The 20,798-nt window shown below is 37.2% G+C and overlaps 1 protein-coding gene across 1 annotated transcript in view; it reads left to right on the forward strand.

Annotated features, from left to right (window-relative positions):
* The window catches only part of LOC121630655 (glutamate receptor ionotropic, NMDA 3B-like), an 82,398-nt gene extending 67,297 nt beyond the window's left edge, over nucleotides 1-15,101 (forward strand). Inside the window, exons 9-12 of the mRNA XM_041971060.1 lie at nucleotides 8,728-8,879; nucleotides 9,932-10,096; nucleotides 11,331-11,398; nucleotides 13,591-15,101. Of these exons, the coding sequence (XP_041826994.1) occupies nucleotides 8,728-8,879; nucleotides 9,932-10,096; nucleotides 11,331-11,398; nucleotides 13,591-14,566 (1,361 nt within the window). The 3' untranslated portion in view covers nucleotides 14,567-15,101. The remainder of the gene's footprint in view (nucleotides 1-8,727; nucleotides 8,880-9,931; nucleotides 10,097-11,330; nucleotides 11,399-13,590) is intronic.
* Nucleotides 15,102-20,798: the final 5,697 nt, after the last annotated feature.

A 20,798-nucleotide genomic window follows, 5' to 3' on the forward strand; every position in this document is an offset into this window, starting at 1 on the left:
ATTGCCACTGAACACGTAGTGGCGCACTGCTTGCTTGTAGGTGTGTGTGTAAGTGTTGGACCAGTGTGTATATATGTGTTTGTGATCGTGTGTCCCTGTGTGCATAAGTGGTCTTTGCAAGTTCAGTCAAGCAGGACAAAAGCAGGTCTGCAGATCAAAATGAGGATGGCAGAAGACTTTGTTGCCGGGTTGAGGGTGTTTTTGGTCGGGCAGTTCACGTCTGACAGCAGTCACACGCAGACACCTCTGTCAGCTCAAATGTGTGAGCATGTATGTATGTGAAATTCCAATGCAAGAGAGTAATATTAAGAAAAAGAAGGAAAAACATGCATGCTTTTATAGGATGCTTAAACACTAGAAAAAAAAGAGAAAAAAAAACTAATATTGAAGTGAAATGATTGGATGACCTCTGCATTATAGCATGTCTGACAGGTTTGCTCAGCATGCAGCTGTTTGCACCTACAAAGATAGAAGTGGTAGAGAGAAGAGAAATAAATTTGCAGGGTCATGTGCAACAGAAAGATGCCACAACACAAAGTACACCACAGCAAGCTGCATATGTGGCTGCATATCCACAGATTGATCCCATGCTGTTCTCAATTCACACCTCAAGGCATCCACAATGGCCACCTGCTTGTTAAAATTGAGCCACAGAGCAATAAAAGAATCATATCGTCTTTTACATCATGTGGATGGCCAGTTATGTTCAATATTTACCTGCGAAAGTGATAGCAGCAGGATACGATGTGGGATAAAAGCATTCAGTGTTGGCAGAGCTATACTTTTGTTCTCACATTCATGTGGATGTTACTTTGATTCACATTACCACCTACCTGGACGCAGGTGCAGACCACACACACCGCCCCCCCCCAAAAAAAGTTCAAAAACTGCTGTTGTTAACAGCTTAGTCTGTTAGTTGGAAATTAATGTTTCTTCATACTCAGTGTGCATGATGAGCACAATGCATAATAGAAGTCTCTTTGATGAAATTTCTGCTTGATGTCTCAACCATGTAGGGGCTCATCTCCTGCTGTGCCTGAGCAGCAGGATTCAAAGATTATTATTAAACCATATTTCATACTATTGTTGCTCAGTCTAAACTGTAAATATGGTAGCATTATGTGAAGTGGCGTTCTTATGTGAGCAATAACAACCAATGGGTATCAGCTGCATTTGGAAAAGCACTAAATAATCACTAATTTCCATGCATAACATTACTTAAGAATGAATAGGTTGAAATTGAGTTTATAATAGCATAGTTGCAGCTCAGGCATCAGTATGCTTGTGTAGGTAGATACAGTATAAAGCTGGAAATAAAGTTGCATAAACACAAATTTATGTTAGAAGTTTTATTTCAAAGTTTATGGTAGGCGTTTCAGTTATGGCTTACCCAAAAAAAGCAATGTTGTTGTGCAGGTGTTGTGGGTTTTTTCCCCCCTTTCAAATGATGCAGGCAGTAATCAGAGTATACAGCATATAATTGTGTAGTGGTTCTACATTTAAGTGGTTTCTGAAATGCATCAGCAGCTGCTGGCCCTCATCGCTCGTAGAGAGAGTTATAGTGGTGGACAGTCTGAACTCAGCCTTGGCCTCTAAATTCCACCGTTCTCATTGTGATGGAGCATCTATGATTGATGTGCAGGGGAAAAACATCTATATTTGGATACTTATATTGGTTAAATTTTGTTAGGCTGCTGCTGTCAGTTGTATTTATATATAAAAAACACTTGCACTGACTAGAAAAACAGCATTTTATTCTGATGTTAACCTTTATTCATTATATATAGTTTCTCATTTATTCACGTTATAAACAAATGTTATATACTCTCACACAAAGTTTTGTGAGACAATAAGAAATATTTTAACCTGCAGAATTACTTAAATTTAATTAATTAACAGGTCAGAATTAAAACTAAAGTAGACATATTAGGGATTTGACTGCTACTTTTAAGCTAAATCTGGTCATTAATCTTGTTCAAGATCTTAACTCTGATATGTAGCATACGGCTCTTATTATCACTAACTGAATCTTTACAATCAATACCAATGTATTAGCTGCTTTAACATTTGCTGTATCTTACTGACAAAGGAGGGAAACATCCTCCTACATAATATAACTGGAAAAAAAGATTTAAAAAAAAATTAAAAAGTCTAAGTCTATTACAGTTTTTCATGATTGGATAGGCACAATTTTAAAAACAGGGCCCTTTTTTTAAAAAGAAAATTTCACAGAGTTAGCACAACCACACACTCAATTAGCACAACAGCCCAGATCTTCAGCAAAATTAAACACTTCAGTGTTTTTGTTTGTTTTGTTTTACAAATTTATAAAAAATACATTTTGCCACCGTATCAAGCATGCATTGTTCACATAGTAACATTATTTAAACTCTTACTAATGTGCTACACCTAACACTCTGTGAGGTATACAGAGAAAGTACAAAAATACAATCTGCAAGCAGTGCACAGACCAATGCTGCAGAGGGATGAAAACACTTCTTACCATGTACTCAAGAAAGTCAACAAGGATGTCAAAATACATACCAGTTTTTCTCCTATAAGCTCAAAAAACATTTATGTTGTCAAAGAAAAAAAGGAAACAACTTCCACCTTGGTGCTGTCAACCCTAAATCCTACATAGACCAGTGTTTCTCAAATGGGGGACATGTATCCCTTGGAGTACTTGGAGCCACTCCAGCAAGTTTGTGAGAAATAAAATGAAAAAAAAAGGGGGTTACTTGTTATATCTTTCTTACTTAATAGATCTAACTACAGTTTGTATTAAGAGGTGAATCAGTTAAGGTAGTCAGAATTACTACACAGATGTGGAAATGTACACATATGTACATTTAAAATAACTTTTAGTTCTTCAGAAGTTACTCTAAATATAATGTAAAATGCTGCAATTTTTCAGTTCCAGATACCTGTGATTAAAAGTTTTGAGATTTTGTACATCTATTTTGTACATATATAAAACAAAAATAAATATGTAAATAACATAAGAAAAAATTATTAAAATATATTTAAAACTATAATACACTTATAAATGTATAAAAATATAAATTGATTATATATTATATAGTATTCACATTTTTATATATGATAAATATATATAATAAAACAAGGAAACTAAAAGTTTGTAAATGTATAACTGAGGCAAAATATTATAAAAACTTTTTATTTTCTAAAGAAATTTCATGTTCATAATGTTTTCTAACATTGTACAAAGGGGAAAATGTGTTTTCATTAGCTATCAGTTATTATACATTTATTTTACTGGCCCAGCTCACTTTAGATCATATTGTGCTGTATGTTGCCCCTGAACTATAATGTAAATTGATACCCCTGGTTTAGGGGGTATACCTAGCTGAAAAATTTTATACAGGGGACACAATGTTGAAAAAGTTTGAGAACCTCTGACATAAACAAAGAAAAAAGTTCATGTAGTCTTTTGAGAAATGTCAGTAATGAGAACCAAAGTGCTGATTTATTCTACTGGAGGCAAACTGTCTTTTTCTGCTGGTGTGTTTTCAGTTAGGCACATACCAGTGTGCCTAACTGAAAACCAAATGGTTCATACATGGGGTCATTGAAAAAGCCAGAGCTTCAAAATGCAAAGAAGAGACCTTGATATCTTTCTGTGTCAGAAGTAAATACATGTGTTTAAGTGTTTAGTAAAAACTCTGAAGATGATATTGTGTTTTATAGCAAATTTTGGGTTAGGTTTTGATAACTTAACATTTTTTTTCCTTTGGTGGGTAAGCAGTCATAAAAAACTGACTACAGTAACCCAATTAAGAGATTATTTTAAAGAACTTAAAACATAAGATATGGTCATATTTTTAATGTAACAACAGATTATTAGATTTTTGCTTGCACAATGGTTACATTTCTCTCTCTTTTTTTTTTTTTTTTTTTTTTACAGAAAGAGCTTTTAAGTATACCACAATGTGCACTGTTGTGCCTGAGTGAGTAGGTGTGTGGGAATTTGAGTGACGGCTTTGGGACTTAAGACTTCTGATGGAGTATGCCAATGTCTGGGGAACAGAATCAAAACAAATGACAAGTGGCTGCCCACTTGTATTTCACTGTTTGACTGAGCGCTCCAAAGAAATGCGGATGCAGATAGGCTGATGAAAGAGAAATGCTTTCTGTCGGCCGGAAATAAAAAGGAAGAGGAGAGAGACGTGCAGAGACAAAGCAGTGGACTCGGGAGAGGAGCTGAAAGATAAAGAGAAGAATGGACTGAAGCAGAAAATGAACTAAAGTGGAGGGATGACAGAGATAAGAAGGGGACTAAGAAAGGACAAGACCAACGGAAATGGTGGGAGAGAAATGACCTCAAACAGTGATGGGAAGAGAGTAAAAAACAAAGAGAGGGAAAATGAGAAGGAAAGGGAGGGTAGGTGCAAAGGGGGGGAGGCGTAGACAGTCTTTGTCATGTAGGAAGTGGAGTGTGACAGTTACGTGAACCTTCGCTATTCTCTGTTGCTGTCCGCAAACCCCCATCAGTCTCACACACCTTGACAGCACCGTAATACACACACATACATAAACACAGCAACAAACAGCTGCCAACTCTGAGACAACCCCACACATATAAAAAGATGGTTGGCATGACTGAGTCTTTGACTGCAGTACAGATGAAATGAAACAAACAACCCTAGGGGATCTTGTATAGCAATAATTCTCAGAGAGAGTCTTTTGATTTAAAACTAAAGAACAGATTTCTTCCACTTTGTATTCACAGAAATGTGTGCTGTAATTCTAATCAGATACGGTTTTAGTTAGTCTCTCCAGATTTCAAACAATGATTCACGAATGTGCTGCTACAGAAATTAAAGCAATAAACATTGGTGGGAAAAGTACTTTAATCTCTTACTTAATTAAAAATATTACAGTTATGTAATTTTATAGCTGTAACTGCTGTATATTTTATACCTGTGTCTGGTCTCATTACTCTGCATATTGCTGGATTTTCACCTCTAAAGAAAAATAAAGTCTGAGGTCTAATTGGTGTTGTTACAAAGTCTACAAATCAAGTAAATTTAATGCATTTATAATGACTGTTTCCATTGCTGACTGCAGAACTTAAGCTTTATCATTTTTGTTTAGAGGGTGTTTTGTTGATTTAAAGAAAACTAAATACTAAGATACCCCCTTTTACGTGAATATTACATTCACATTCAGACCCCTCACTTAGTGTTTGGTTGAAGTATGCTTGGCAACAACACCAATGATGGCCCCAAGTCTTTTGGATAATCCTACAAGCTTGGCACAACTCCTCTGGACAGAATTGTTCAAGCTCAACCATGATGGGTACTGTGTAGTCATTTTCAGGTCTCAGTAAATCCACTGGTTTCAGGTCCAACTGTGTGTGTACCACTCCAGGACTTTTAAACAGGTTTTAAACAGGTTCCCAGGATGCAATCCTGACACCACGTTTTCCTGTAGACAGTATTAACAAGATGGCGTTCAGTGCTTGGTTGCACTGTTGTAACCAAATAGTCTTTCAGGTGCCTTTTGACAAATTCACAGCTAGTTTAATGTACTTTCTAGTGAGGAATGGCTTTTTTAACCACTCTGCCATAAAGGAGGTGTACTCACGGCTGCACTGATGGGTATTCTCCTATAAGGTTCTCTAATTCCAACAGAAGAAATGAGGTTTCTACAGTGACCGTTGGCTTCTTTGTTACCTGTGTGCGAAATGGTTTGTCCCTGATCACTCATTTTGGCTGGGAAGCTGGGTCTACAAACTTCTTTCATTTAAGAATGTCTTTTCTTTGCTGCAACCTTTCTGTTCTGCACCAGCTCTGCTACAGGACAGAAACAGGCAAGCAAGCCTTAGAAGCAAAAACAAGTCCATGTACCATAGCATCACAAGCACCAATAACAGAAATAAGCCTGAATACTTATTTAAATTTAGTCTTAATTTCCTATAAATTAAAAAACACAGGACAAAATCTACCTCTGTGACACAAGCAACTCTAACTGCATGGAGTATTTCTATAAAGTTGTCCATGTCTGCAGCTCTGCAATGTGTAATGGAGCAACAGGTATGGTGGTGGAAATGTCTCTGCATTCAGGCTTTGTGTTTGCCTTAAAACCATGTATGCTGTCTCATTTCTTTAAAGAGATCTATCTTAAAAACAGTAGAGATGTTTGTTAATGTATTAGTAACTGTATTTCTATGAGAGATTTACTGAAAAGATGCAACTAAATTGATCAATGTAATAGAGTTTAATTTGAGACTGTTATGTGGAAACATCAGCTTGTAGAAGGCATGATGGAAGAGAAGACCATTTTAAACAACAAGGATCAGGCTGATTGGCTTGAAAAGTGAAAGACAATAAGACTAATTGACCATAGTTGTGATGACAGAATATAAGAATGAAGTGAGTTTGACAGTGTGGGAAAATGGAAGTGACAAAGCGTTGCAGGATGAAAAGCACTAATGCCAGATAATGAGGGCAGATGTGAGGGAAAGAGCTTTCTTGTTTAACTTAATTTCAATATGAATTTCTGTCATTTAAATGAAAAATAGTGTTTTAACTAGCTGTGGGGAAAGATCGGACTTAGGAAGGAGCAGAGACTAGAGATAAACCAATACCAGCATCAGGTATGGGCCCAATATTATGTGCATGTGCTTGTACTTGATATTCATAAAAGTGTACCAATACTACAGAACCTGATACACATATGAAAAAAATCTGAATTTGGCATCATCTCTTTGAGAAAAGCTGATTTTAGGCATTTGGTACCTTGTCACAGCTGTAAACATAACCCACCAAATAAAACTTTATCCTCCTTATCTATGAAGATTCTGTTTTTAAGCCTTGAGGATGACCGCAGGCTGACCTGTTTGATAAATCACACAATTAACCACTGACTCATTGTATCTGACATTCTGGTCCACACTCCTAATCAGTGAACTGTAATGGGATTTATTAGTGCCCATAACGGTACACAGTATTGGCAAGTACTCAAATGCAAATACTTGTACTCGGTTTGAAAAAATGTGGTATCTACATCCCTAGAGACAGCAGAAAGTCAAAAACAAAATGTTTATTATAGTGATTCTTTCAAAAAAGAAAAAACTTTAATGAACAATCTTCCATGGCTGAAGGTGTCTATGAATGGACAGTCGGTGTTAAACATGACAGGAATTGCAGAAAATCCAGGAATCTGATTGAATATTGTATTGATCAGTTGTGGCTGAACTAAAACTTGGAACTTCTGTGGTTAGCAATGATCCTTCTTTCCCAAACAGACAGATGTGATTGCGTCAAAGGCAAAAATGGTGGCAGTGCAACAATAAACCACTAAAAAGGTTAATTAAAAACAAGACTCAAGACTTCTCTAAACTAGATGGGAACTTAGATTTGGCCAGAGTTGAACCACTGAAGTAATGCAACGATCTAGTGTTGTTGAGACTGGAGCTCAAGCAGGCACAGGTTGGTGATCCATAGCAGATGAGTTGAATCCACAATCAGCACCACCACGCCAAGCAGGAAGTCCCAGAGCCACAGAGGAAGCAAAAAAGAAAAACTAAGTAAAAGCCTAACAACAAACAATGTTCCTGACAAAAAATAACCAGCTTGCATTAAAAAAAAATTTTTTTAAACACGTTGCTTTATCCTAACGCCACATATTCATTAAGAGAAACAAATCAATGCAATGGCTATAATATAATCCTGCTCATGGAGTGGAAATGGCCTTTGTTTGGCTTTTCTGCAGAAGTGAGTCTGGAGCTGCAGGGGATGACTGTGAAGTGAGCCCAGAGTGGATGATCCACTCTTGATCCACTTTGGATGACTCCAAAGACTTTTTTGCAGCTGATGGCTCATACTGATGCGGGTCAGGGTAGGTCAGTTTTAGGGAGTCCTTCTATGTTTGATGCTGAGAGGCTGATTTTTATAGAATCTGACAATGTATTGACAAAACAGATTCCATTGCCAGAGAAGGCTAAGTGTCAGAAAACTTCAGTATAAAGGCGGTACTATTTAATATCCCTTAAGCAAGCCTAAAACACTGCCTGAAATTTAGTTATTTCTAGTAAAATCTAAATAACAAAGCACACACGTGAGGCCTGATATATAAACTTTACTTGTGAACCTCTAAGGGAAGTCTAGAGGGAAGAGACTGACGTGATCCCAAAAGATTCTTCAAGCTGGAAGCAGGCAGCTTGATACAAGCCTGAGAATGATGTTCGTGTACTGGGAACAGAAATGAGGATCAGACATGACACTTTGCTTTCTCATGCAAAGTTTCACAGAGCAACCCAAGTCTTACATGCCTTACAAAGCCCCAAGAGTAGACAAGAGGCTGAAACTTTTTTTGTCTCCTCTTACATACATTAAAAAGAGGATGCAACCATACTTCAGCTACTCATAAGAATTAAAAAAAAAAAAAAAAAAAACTATATGTTCTTTACAGAATGACCGCCTCCTCTCACGAATGCCAAGCCAGAAAAACTCCATATAATGTTTCTATTGCATGCACACTGTACTTTGGCAGAAAACATGGTTGATCTGATTTAAAGTGAAAGATGAAAACCTGTAAATCTCTTTTTTCCAAAGGGCATCTGCCCTTTGGCTGACTGCAATTATCTACCTGTTTTCCTTTAAGGAAACGCCAAGCTTGACCATCTACTCTGCCAGCATGCTTGTAGTTAACAGCTCTGCTACATGCACATTAATATACATCTGTGGTTGTCTCCTTTCTCAGGCTACGGTATAGGCCTTCCCCAGGGCTCTCCTCTAACCCGTAACGTGTCAGAGTTTGTGAGTCGCTACAAGTCAGACGGCTTCATGGACATGTTACATGACAAATGGTATAAAGTTGTACCCTGCGGAAAGAGAGTCTTTGCAGTCACCGAGGTAAGTCATCAGTGGCAGCTTTCATATTCTGTACGTGTGTTGTGTATAAAGCAAAGCCTTCTGCTGGTGTTCTCCTATAAATGAGTCTCCCTTTGGGACACAGACAAGATTGGCTGCCAGCTAAGCACACATACACGGACAGTTTCACATACACACAATCACATAAACCCCACATAAACTCAGGCTGCTGCACTGACCTCACACTTTCAGGCACATACCCTCTGAGAGTCAATACATATGTGTGTCTGTGTGCTACAGAAGACTAACCTTAAGTTCTTGCTTTTCCTTTTACCCTTTTAAAAAAGTGGAAACATCCAGACAGCACACTGTCATTTCTATCTATATCCCTTGTTTTTGAATGGAGAACTACCTCTGGGCCATGCATTTTAATCCCTCTTCAAAGTTAAATCATGGCAACAAACACAATTACATAACCTTAACTTCACCCCACACCAGAAAGTCATTATTCTTCATCCAATCTGAAGCTTAAAGAAAGGGCTACTCTGAAACAATGTGGGCATTAGCGCGGTCTTGCCCTCTGGATTGAGAGCAAAAGGAGGTCACTGTTGTCGCTGATGAATTTGTTGAGTCAGCATGGGGCTAATTGCCATCAGAGGCAGAGCAGAAATGAGCTGGGTGGGGGAAATATGATTACAGAGCACTGAAAGAGGTCCTCACAGCCTCTTCTACTTCCTCCAGGCTCATGAAGGCGTCATGAGATAGACATTATGTCAAGGGGGCGGGTGTGGGCGAACCGAATAGGAACAAACTGATCCTCAATTAACCATCATCTCCCTTTTTTCCATTTCACTGATAACTACTGTTTCTTTTTTAGCTTGTCCCCATCCTTTCGCTCCAAATTATTTTTATGCTGTTTCTTTCTTTGTTTCAATTCTTATGGGCTCACACAACCAAACAAGCCACTCAGCAGCAGAATATACTCACACAAAGTTCCCTTAATGATAATTATGTAAATAGAAATCATTCATCTCTGCATTTCCTCTCCATGAACTTCCTTGTCTCATCTGTCTTTCTGTCGCCGCCCCGCGTAGACTCTACAGATGGGGATCCAGCATTTTTCAGGCCTGTTTGTGCTGCTGTGTATGGGAGTCGGCGGAGCATTGCTGACCCTGGCAGGTGAACACACCTTCTATCACCTGGTGATTCCCCGCCTCCGCCGCTCAAACACTCTGCAGTACTGGCTGCACACCAGCCAGGTGAGCGAGCGCACGTGCTGATGTCCATGCACGCACATTCTGTCACATACTAATGGCACATCTCACACTGAAGCACGTGAAGAGAAAAGATGCTAAAAGACAAGTCGTAATCTTCACATTACTGTCTGGTGTTCATGCACACACAATTACTGCTGGTGAGATAGCCTCAAGTGCAGATAACCTACGCCCTCTACTGTTGGAAACTTATAATAACACTTGATGAGAGAACATTTTTCCTAAAACTTGATTATACTATGTTATAGAGGACAGATTCAGTTTGACCTTTTTTAAATGAAGTTAATTGCATTAATTAACATAAATAAAGAACTTTGTTAATTACCTAATTAAGTTTTAATCTATCCTATAAATTAACTAGTTCATTTAAATTACTTAAATGAAGCATGTTTTCTTGCAGCCATGTTTTATTAACTGGTTCGTGACCATGAATTTGCATCTATGCTTGTGTCAATGGAAAAAATTTTACATATGTTTTAACACACGTTTGATTCAGCCTGCATGTTTTGTTTTGTTAGGTTTTTAACTAAATGGCACAATTTGAAAGGAAAGATGCAATCTGTTGAAGCTCAATCGGTAGTTATACTGTTTGGGGATTATGTTTAAGATAAATTAAGAACTACATCACCCCAATGGCAATTTAAAGGTCACTTTTTCCATGCAACTCTTGCCGTTACTAGTTAAAAAATGCTTGTGGCCATTTCTATTCCCTTTGAGTAAATAATGGAACTAGCAGTTTGAATATCAGGACTGCTTACATTTGTTTGCTATATCTCTCTAAGATGACAGGCCCTCCCAGGCAGCCTCTAGCATTCCTCACAAAACCAGCTCAGCTATGTAAAAGCATGACATGTGACTCAATCCCTCAAGATTATCTCTATCTATAATGAAAGTCTCATTTTCTACACATACATCATCAGATGTAAATGCACAAAGAAAATTAAAGTACTGACCTTATAGCTTGCTTTGGAGATGTTCTGATTAACCTAAGCTTTTGGTACTTTTATTAAAATTGACTTAAATAACTTATACTTTTAACAATAAAACACTGCCTTTTTTGTCTTTTTTATTGTTAATAGTAAAGGGAGCTTTGCAACAGTCTTGTGTAAAAGGGCTGGATAAAATAATTACAGCTTTTAAATCCAGCTTTCCTGAATATTTACAGATTAGATGAAATCATGACAAGTGTCTTGTTACTAACAATATCCTCTGCTTGCAGAAAATTCACCGAGCCCTCAATACCACATATGAGGATGTTGGGAAGGAGCTGTCCGGTCTTGACCAAAAGTAATGAGCTCATTGACATTTTCCTTCCTCTGCAGTGCCACTGAATCTAAAAGTGTGCTGTTAAATACAAGCTATATAATTTTTACACAGAGTGTCCACAAGTTCCTACAATCAAATTTTACTATGTTGTTAAGAGTGCAAATATATGATATTTGTCCTTTTCTAAATCTACACAGTAAATGTGAATATCTTTGAGCTACTTCATATCCCACTGATCCAACATATCTCACCTGCATAAATAGGAAAGCTGCACCTCTCTCCTTCATGCAAAGTAGTCCAAGGAAATGCCTGTTTCTTTATGTGAAAGCCATACTATGCACTGATATGCTAAAGTAGGTCAACTAGCAACATTTGCAGTACAGATACAAAATATCCACAGCAGCCAGTTAGATGTAATGTCTACTTGAGTTGGTCACATATGAAAACAGACATGCAACACAGTGTAGCCCTTAATGTCAACGTCAAGTTTATTTATATAGAACGTTTATACAAACCAGTACAACAAGAAAATGCAATGACAAAAAACAAAGGTCCAACATAAAAACCCCAATAGGGTGCCTGTACTCAGCCAAAGGCCAAGATAAACAAGCACATCTTAAGGAAAGATTTGAAGGTAGAGAGACTGTTTTCAGACCACTCGGTTAAAAGCAAAGTGTTCCACAGAGTGAATCAAGTTAGTCATCAAGACGTCTGGGAGCTCTTTCACAATTTGAAGGCCTCTGCAACTTGACAATGTCGACTCTGGTCTCTTTATGTGAGATCTTTTTTGAAATGAAAAGAGAAAAAAATTCTTTATAGGAGAAAAATCTCTGACTTTGCCTCCAGGTGAATGCTCTGTACTGCTCTCTGACATATAGCAACAGTTTAATATTAGAGGTCTTGGTTTCTACAAACAAAGACAGGAAAGATCTCAGGCACATATATGTTACTGGATAATGTGGTAATTCTTTCTCTACTAAAGATTCCCCACTATATGTTTGCATAAAGATGTATGCAAAGAAAGAGTAATAAAAACGATATGTAACGATATAGCAGTAAACTGTATTTTCTGTTGGTTTTAATGCTAAATTAAGCAACTTATTTTTAATACACCATAGTTATAGGTATATAGTGTTTTATTAATATTCATAATGTCAGGTTAAGTTGAATGAAATATCACTCCATTTATATTATCATAGGAAGATACAGACAGGCTGGAAATTTTCGCACTGTATGAGGTAGAACGACATTCCACTGGCTCTTTCTATCTACTGTCATTTAGTCTTTTTTTAGCCATTTAAAATGATCAGTGTTAGGAATTTAGTAAAAATATTCACATTTCCATGGTTTTTGGATGTTTATTTTTTTTATCTAATCAATGTGAAACAGAAATTAATGTCTTACTGCTCAAATTCCCTCCACCGCAGCATGTGACGCCCACTATCTCTTCCCCATCCTAAATGGCTGAGTTTGAATGTTGTGTTTGCAAACAGTAACAACTATTCCTTCAACACAACTGAAAGCCAACACATTTCACAAGCTATTGTAGAGCCTGAACTGACATGGCTTCAAGATAGTAGGATTTTATGAACATGCCCCCTAAAAGACCAGAGTACATAGAAAAAGTTTTTGTGCTGAAAAGGTAGCTTAAAACTTTCTTATCTCATATGTATCCTGCTGACAGCCTCATACGGTATGCACTATACAGAGCCGTGAAATACTCTGCAAGATAGCAGACAGACAAATTTCCATAAACAAAAGATTTTGTTTAGATAAATGAAGCTATAGGTCTATGCTACTCCAACAGATTTTTTTTAACAAAAATTAAAGTTTTAGAAAATCTTTTATTTGCAGTCAAAAGAGGCTAAAGCAACAGATACTGAAGATATCTGTCAAGATTTAATCTGGAAAGTCTCTATCCTAGAATTATTTGAATAAATTATTCAAAAAAGATCAAAAACAGACACTGAGGAAAATCCAAAGTTGTTCTGTGCAACTCAGTGTCAAACAGCTCTTTTATATTCAGTCAGATAAGCTTAACCTAAAGCAAAGTTTGCCAACATGATTTGATTGATATTCATGTTGCTTAGTCTGAACTTGGTACTTTTATGCTTAAAATAAGACCAGGTTCATTTTTATTGTTATGCATATACTTTTATTGCTGTACTAAATATGTCTTAGTTGATTTTTTTTTTCTTCTTTCATTTTACTAGCCCCTCCTCTTGTATCTCAGAGAACTGCACCCTGCACAGGAAACAGCATCATCCTCCTCCTCCGTCTCCTTCCACATCCCTCCCTGCTTCCACTACAGCTGGGGACACTGGAAACTCCTCACCATCCCACGAACACAAGGAGAAACGTGTTCACTTTGACCTGGAAACCCTTCACAGCTACCGCCTGCGCACACACACTGCATCTGTGCGAGGTCGGCCTGGGATGGTTGGCCGCCCCGGACTCGGCCTTGGAGGGTTCGGGCTGGGCGGCCTGGGCAGTTTTACCTCTCCTCCTCAGATTAGCCTCCACGCCAATGGAGGCCCCGTCTCCACTCTGGCTTCCACAGGTTTGGTGCTCTCTCCTCTGGGGAACAGAGCGGCTCAGACCAGCCTGTGGGAGGGGGAGCTGCAGGAGCTGCAGGGGAAGATTGAAACCTTCCGCACCCAGCTAAGAGAGGCTCTTGCTAGAAGAGCTGAGATCCAGAGCAGCCTAGAGAGAGAGAGGAGTGGACTGGTACGCAGAGATACCAGTCTGGAGAGGGAAAGAGACAGACAGAGGGTACAGACTATTAACACAGACAAAAGTAGTTCCACTCAGTCCAAACTCCCTGAGAGAGACAGGACCAGTCAACTACAAACCCTGAATAATCAGCAGACAGGGAGGGCAAACCAATCAGGCGCACCTGGGACTGTGGACCATGGTAGAAGCAACCAATTCAACACAATGAACAATTTGGACAGAGGGAGAGCCAATCAATTACGCCCTGTTGATATCTTAACAGGAGAAAGAACTGTCCCATCACGCACTTCAACTAGTTTGGAGCGAAGTCGGGTCAACCAACACAGTGCTGGAAATATAACTGTCCAAACACGGAACACTTCTAGCCTGGACAGACAGATGGCTAACCTATCACGCACTCTGAACGCTCTGGAGAGGACAAAAGCCAACCAGCCAAGTGTAAGCAGTGGGACCTGATTGGCTCTCTAAAGCCTGATATGAAGGAGGGAGGGGGCTAGTACATAGCTGCGGGAAGATGGCTCGGATGTTGTATGTTAAGTTTGTGAGGAGCTGAGTGACAGATTGCAGTATATTTTTAAGTCACATGTTCATTTGCAGCAAGCTAGTCATTTTTCCAGTCATATTAATTTCAACTCTCACTTCAAGTTATTTCTGTTTGTTTTTTCGTAGGTTTAACTGAATTGATCCTATTTCTATATCATTCACGTAATCATGAAAAAGCAATATAATATTTAAATGAAAGCAAAAATTGTTGCAATAATAACTTAATATGACAAATAATACTGTTTAAATACAGAAAATCTGTGGTTGACATAAAGAAACATGAATCACAACGAATTAAAAATTGTCAAATGACAGTATACAGGAAGCAAAACCGTCCAAACATGGACAAGCAAACAAAATCCTCTTTAATTAAATATAACACATAAGTAAATTAGATGCAAAAAAGGGATAAAGTAAATGCCAACTCATATATATGCACTTTATCACAAACGATGTTGAAAAAATTCTATATTTCAACTTATATATGTAATAACTTTTAAAAAATGTGAATTATATAAACTATGAGAAGAATTGCACAGCCTGATAACAATCCCCGAGATGACCCAATCAAATTAATCCAGCGTTATGTCTTTGATATTTTGTTTTACTCCACAACTGTTTTCAAAACGTCAAAACACATTTTTGGATATTTTATATTTTATTTTAATGTGTCTAAATGAGCAACAAAAGAGGATCTTTCATGGCAAATTCTGTCTGTCTTTTTCCATGTTGTTACTCTGCACTAGTCTCAGAGTAAGCAAAATATTAGTTTAACATAACAAACTAGTTAGTATTATTTCAAGAACATCAAAGAAATTTTACATATTAAAAAATAGTTGGGAAATTGTGTAAAATATTACTTTTGTTAAAGAGGCAAATAGTGCACAGATGGCATCTGAATGTTGAAACTGTTTTTTGTTCTTATTATGTTGTTGTGTTGTATTTAATTTTGCTTGGAAAAAGGCGTGCTCATTTAAAAACTGATATTAGCAACTCATTCAAAATAAAAAATATTTGCCTTTGATCAACAAAGAAATGTAAAATTGCTAAACATTGGGAATATTGTGGGATTTAACTATCTGTGTGAAGGGAAAAGAGAGACAACCAGCATTGAATGACTAATCTTTAAGGCCTCAGGCAAACTTCATTAAAATCAAGCCACAAATGCCAACAAAAACAAAGAAAAAAAACAAATACATATGTTAACATAGTTAACGTGTTAGCAGTAATACTGAAGTATATTAAGAGCCTCATCACTGCCCAAAACTCATTAACGATGGCGTGAAGCAAAGAAAACTGACCTGCGGTCTTGATTAATTAATTTTTGTTTTCACCAAACACTTCAAAAGCTGGTATCTGTGACAGCGTAGGGAGCATTAAAAATATTTTATGCATAAACTTCAGATCTATGCAGAGCTTACAGCATTATCCGTTTTGTTTTGTTTTTTTTTACCCTATAGCTTCCCTGTAGCCAAATGTCCACCTTCCCAGAATCATAACCACACATAACATCAGTGCAAACCACAGACGCAACTGTGATTGGACCCGTTGCATCCTATATTTATATTGCACTTATATTACTTCTCGAATCAAAAATAAAGTCCCTGTGTAACACATGTAGGTAAAATGTAGGTAACTGAATTGGATTAATCCTCTTGCAGCTTCATCCTGTTTTCTGGTTTTCAAAGCTCTGCCAGTTCAAAGCTCCAACACACCACCCTTTAATTTTCTGTGTTGTCATTTATATAAAGGCAGTTGTTGTTTTATGGGCTCCCAAGTTACCCATAAAACTGGAGTTTTTTTTTTTGTTTTGTGTTCAGTTACCACCATTACAAGCAGGAACCCAGGGAAATAAAATTTGTCTGATAGTAGATCGATCTAGACACAATGTTGGCTAAGTAGAAATGCTTAGGCCACTTACACAAGCTAAACATTTTAACCTCTACATCAGCCTAAACTCCAACTGGCCAAGCTTTACAATGGCTTGCAAAATGAAGTAACATGTGCTTAAATGAGATATTGTAGTATTGCTCTTTCAGAGTCTCTTTTCTAAACTGGTCAATTAATGTTCATGTTTCAACCAATTATATTTTAAGGAACCTGAAATTCTACACCAAACAAGAAATATTTTGTTGTGATAAGATTCAAATGATCTTTAATTGTGTGTTGGGTTATAATTTAATAAGTTGCCTTTAAACTATTTTTCAGTAAAGCAAAAAGTTTTGCTAAATTGCAAATGATGGCGTTTTGTTGCTTTCTAACATTTTACACAATATCCCAACTCTTAGGAAAGTGAGCTGTGCAATGCAGTGGCAGGATGTTAAAACTTAAGATACAGACAAACGTTTGCATCATAAACAGACTGTTAAAGCCAAGGACGTTCTATCGAAAAGATGATGGTGCTTTTAAATGTAGAATCCATTGTTATTTTTTTATCCTTTATTTTTTTTATTATTATTTATTTAATTTGACTTTTTTGGGGGGGGGCGGGCGTTTTGTCCCTTGTAATTACCCCAAGGTTATGAAAGTGCAATACTACATTACTGCAAAATCCCTTTAATTAAAATCCCAGCCCCTTCCTGATTAGGATGTTGGGGTTCTCAGTTTGTAATGAAAATGTCCAAAATTTTCATTACTGAAGGAATCGTGACTTCTTCTCTCTTTTTTTTCTTCTTCTTCTTCTTTTTTTCCCCCACCAAGTTACTATGCGAATCATCATTTCAGGAAAGCTTTGATCTGAGTGAAACCCTATCTTGGTTTTGTGTGTGTGTGCATTTAATTTCATTTTACATGTTGTTGTTAGTAATTGAAATAGAAACTCAAAAACAGACTTTGAGACTCTTTTTTGTGGAAATTTCTCAGTTAACCACTAGAGGAAGCTGCATCCCTGCCTCCCGCGGCTATGGACACTAGAACGTCTGTGAAACAAACACAGGTGCATTTTTGGTTCATTTTAACATGCAGAGGTCTTGATGAGATAATGTTTTATGAAATCTCTCCATTAACCTTTCGAGATGCTCCGTTTTGCCTGTCTCTCAGTGCTTTAGACATTTGACAGGCCCACAAATCTGGAAAAACGGACAGTGATACTACTGAAAAACAAACTGTATGCTGTACTAATGTACATGTCAACATTTCAAACTTTGCTGTGGTGTGAAGTGGTTGTGTTCACATGCCATGGTGTCTACAAGGACATAAATATTTTAGCAGTTTTTTTTGGAGAAGAGCTTGTGGTACTGGATATTTAAAGAGATACTTTTAAATTACCCCTTATAAGAGTTATATCAACATATTATTGAATTTTATGCATAAATGGACATTCTCATGTTTTGAAATAAACATTTATATATTAATTTACTTGCATTATCTCATTTTTAAAGTAAGCATTTTTTTAGTGAAACGCTGTTAATCTAGACCTGGTTTATATTGTGTTGCACTATAAGCTCATATTTACTTAAGTGTGCAAATGTGAAGCTGTAGCAGGCTACAAACTAAAGTTTAAAGTTATACCTTCAAATCTGATGACAAGTAAATGTTTGGCAAAGTAATTATTGTCATTGTGATATAGTCAGTAAATTATTATGGCCTAAATTAAAAACATTAAAAAAGTTCAAAATTACACATTTCTTTAAAATCTTTAACAACTTTAAGCATCTTTTCTACTTCTTACAGGTTCAACACAACAGGAACAAAAAGGAAAAAGTCTCTGAGTTAGAGTACCTTTAATAATGATATTTGTTATGTCTTTGCAGCTAACAAAAGGGTTTCCTGTTCTTGTGGGATTGTCTTTGCCATCTGCTCTTGCGCTTAAAAGACACAAGGATGATGTATTTATGCACATGCACAGTGCGTGCACACTGAGGTCAGAAGACCAAACATTTAGCTTTTAATTTTGGGGAGGATTTTAGGTGTGCTTGGAGCCATTGCTCAGTTAGAGGCTTTTTTTTTTTTTTTTTTTTTGCTTCCTGAATCAATTGTTATTCTGTTTGATAGAAGTTTTGCTTCTATCAGTGAAATGTTCCTGTGTTTCTGCCTTCAACAGAAGTCCACAACATTATCGATCCAACTCTGTGGTAAGCAGCTGAATAAGTATTTTTTTCTCATGAAAGCCTGCACTCTTTTCCCTCCGAACATTTTCTTTTTCTTTTTCAGAGTAATCATTTTACAACACTCATCTCCAGAATGTTTCTAGCTTGTTTACATGTTGATTTGAAAACTTCTGATGCATATAATGGTGAGGATGCAGAAAAAGGTTTTGTTCTGATGACCTGAGGGTTGAATTTGTGCTTCTTTAGAGTAGAGAAGTGCACCAAGACTCCAAGGTCTGTTCAGTCTTTGTAAAGCTGTTTTGCACACAAACAATCAAGCATCTCTCTCAGAAAGTTTTCATAGTTTTCCAGACTCGACTTGACCTTCTCCTTCCCTGTTTACTGACATTTTCTTATTAAAAATGAGAGCTGAGGCAACAGCTTCCTGATAACACTTTACAATCTGTGCTACTCTGAAGGCATAAATTATTTTAATTTTTTAGAGTGCTGTGCAGCTTCTTAAGGGAGCTGCTGAATATTGAGATAAGATTTGAGGAGTCAGAATATTTATTAAGTTTTTTTTTCCACTGATATTTCTTAATAAGGGCAGTGAAACTATAACAATTAAGGTCTATGATCTTTAATTTTGGGGGGTTCCAAAACATTTGCAATGTGCACAAGCAATAAAGATAATTAATTTCTCATAATTATTTATATATATATATTTATTTCTGGGAATCAGTTAATCTGAAGCGAAACGCTTTCACATACTGATACACAGTCCAGATACCATCTACAGTATATATGTTCTATTAAGCCACAACCCATACTAAACCAATAACTCCACACCCACTGCACCACCCACAATGGCCACGTGTTACCATGGAGCACTGAAGCAATCCATCTGAGTGGGACTTTCTGGGCGATTATGATGTACAGTAGCAGCATTTGTCAGCTTGCTGTCAAATTGTGAATACCCTTAAAGCTCTCAGTTAAGTTCCTTGTGATATTTCACCTCTTTAAGTCTCACAGAGTGAAATCCTCTCCTGTCTGCAGTAGAGGTAAGCCCAGTGAAAGTAAAGAGTAAAACCTGAAGTTCTATCGCAGGTAACACAAATCTCAGAGACCTGTCAAATAAAAAGACGGTGTCCCTGAAATTACTTGAGGAGAGGCTTAACCAGTACTGTATGTATATGTGTGTGTATGTGCGTGCGTGTGTGTGTATGTGTATATATATATATAGACCTATATATAATTTCTTTTTTTTTCTTTTTCTTCGCTCTTGTCATGTAATGACAACATTTAACCACACAGCGGCACTTGAGTCTTATCACTAAACACATGAGTGCACATTGAGGAGCAGCTTTGCCTGCAGGGGATGACTTAGCACTATTGACATTCTATTAAAATTGCAACTGAGACATGTGCTCCTTTCCACTTGTTATTCCTAAAAGAGAAGTCATTTTTAAATTTAAAGTTATGCAGTCTTTGAGCTTGTGCAGATAATTAATAACACTTCAGCTGCCCGATAAATAGCTGGACCAGAAGTGTTTCCCATTTCATCTCCACTGATTGTATTTCACCTCACAGGAGAATGTTTTATTAACCACATGATCACAATAATGTTGATACTCTCAAAGTATAATTTACAGTAGTACTAAAAGCTTGTTTTCGTGTACCCAAGGAGAAAACTGAAATTGATTCCTTATAGTAAAATCATTTAAAGCAGAGAAAAAACCAAACATATGGTGGCTAAGAAGAGGATGAGAGATGTGGGAGTAGAATGCTGATAATTTACTACCCGTGCATTGATCATACTGTATAAAGTGAAGATAATCACGAGGTGATAAAGCCAATCAATCATGTCTTCTCTGCTCTCTCACAGAGTTGGATTCTCCGTGTTATGATAAAAGAAGGAATGGGTTCTTTGTCAGGTGTCTTCACAGCACTTGGGAGATGCTGAATGGGTCGTGAAGAAAATCAATCAGAATCCAATCGCAGAACTGAGTGAGTTTTCATAGATGGTTGGGTAAATGTGTCAACGTGCGCGGACAAAACTGACCAAGATGCTTTTGTGCAACATGTGTAATGTGTGGGGTTAAATCAATTCTGCATTT

This window comes from Melanotaenia boesemani, chromosome 20 (assembly GCF_017639745.1).
Source record: "Melanotaenia boesemani isolate fMelBoe1 chromosome 20, fMelBoe1.pri, whole genome shotgun sequence".
In the NCBI taxonomy this organism is placed as follows: domain Eukaryota; kingdom Metazoa; phylum Chordata; class Actinopteri; order Atheriniformes; family Melanotaeniidae; genus Melanotaenia; species Melanotaenia boesemani.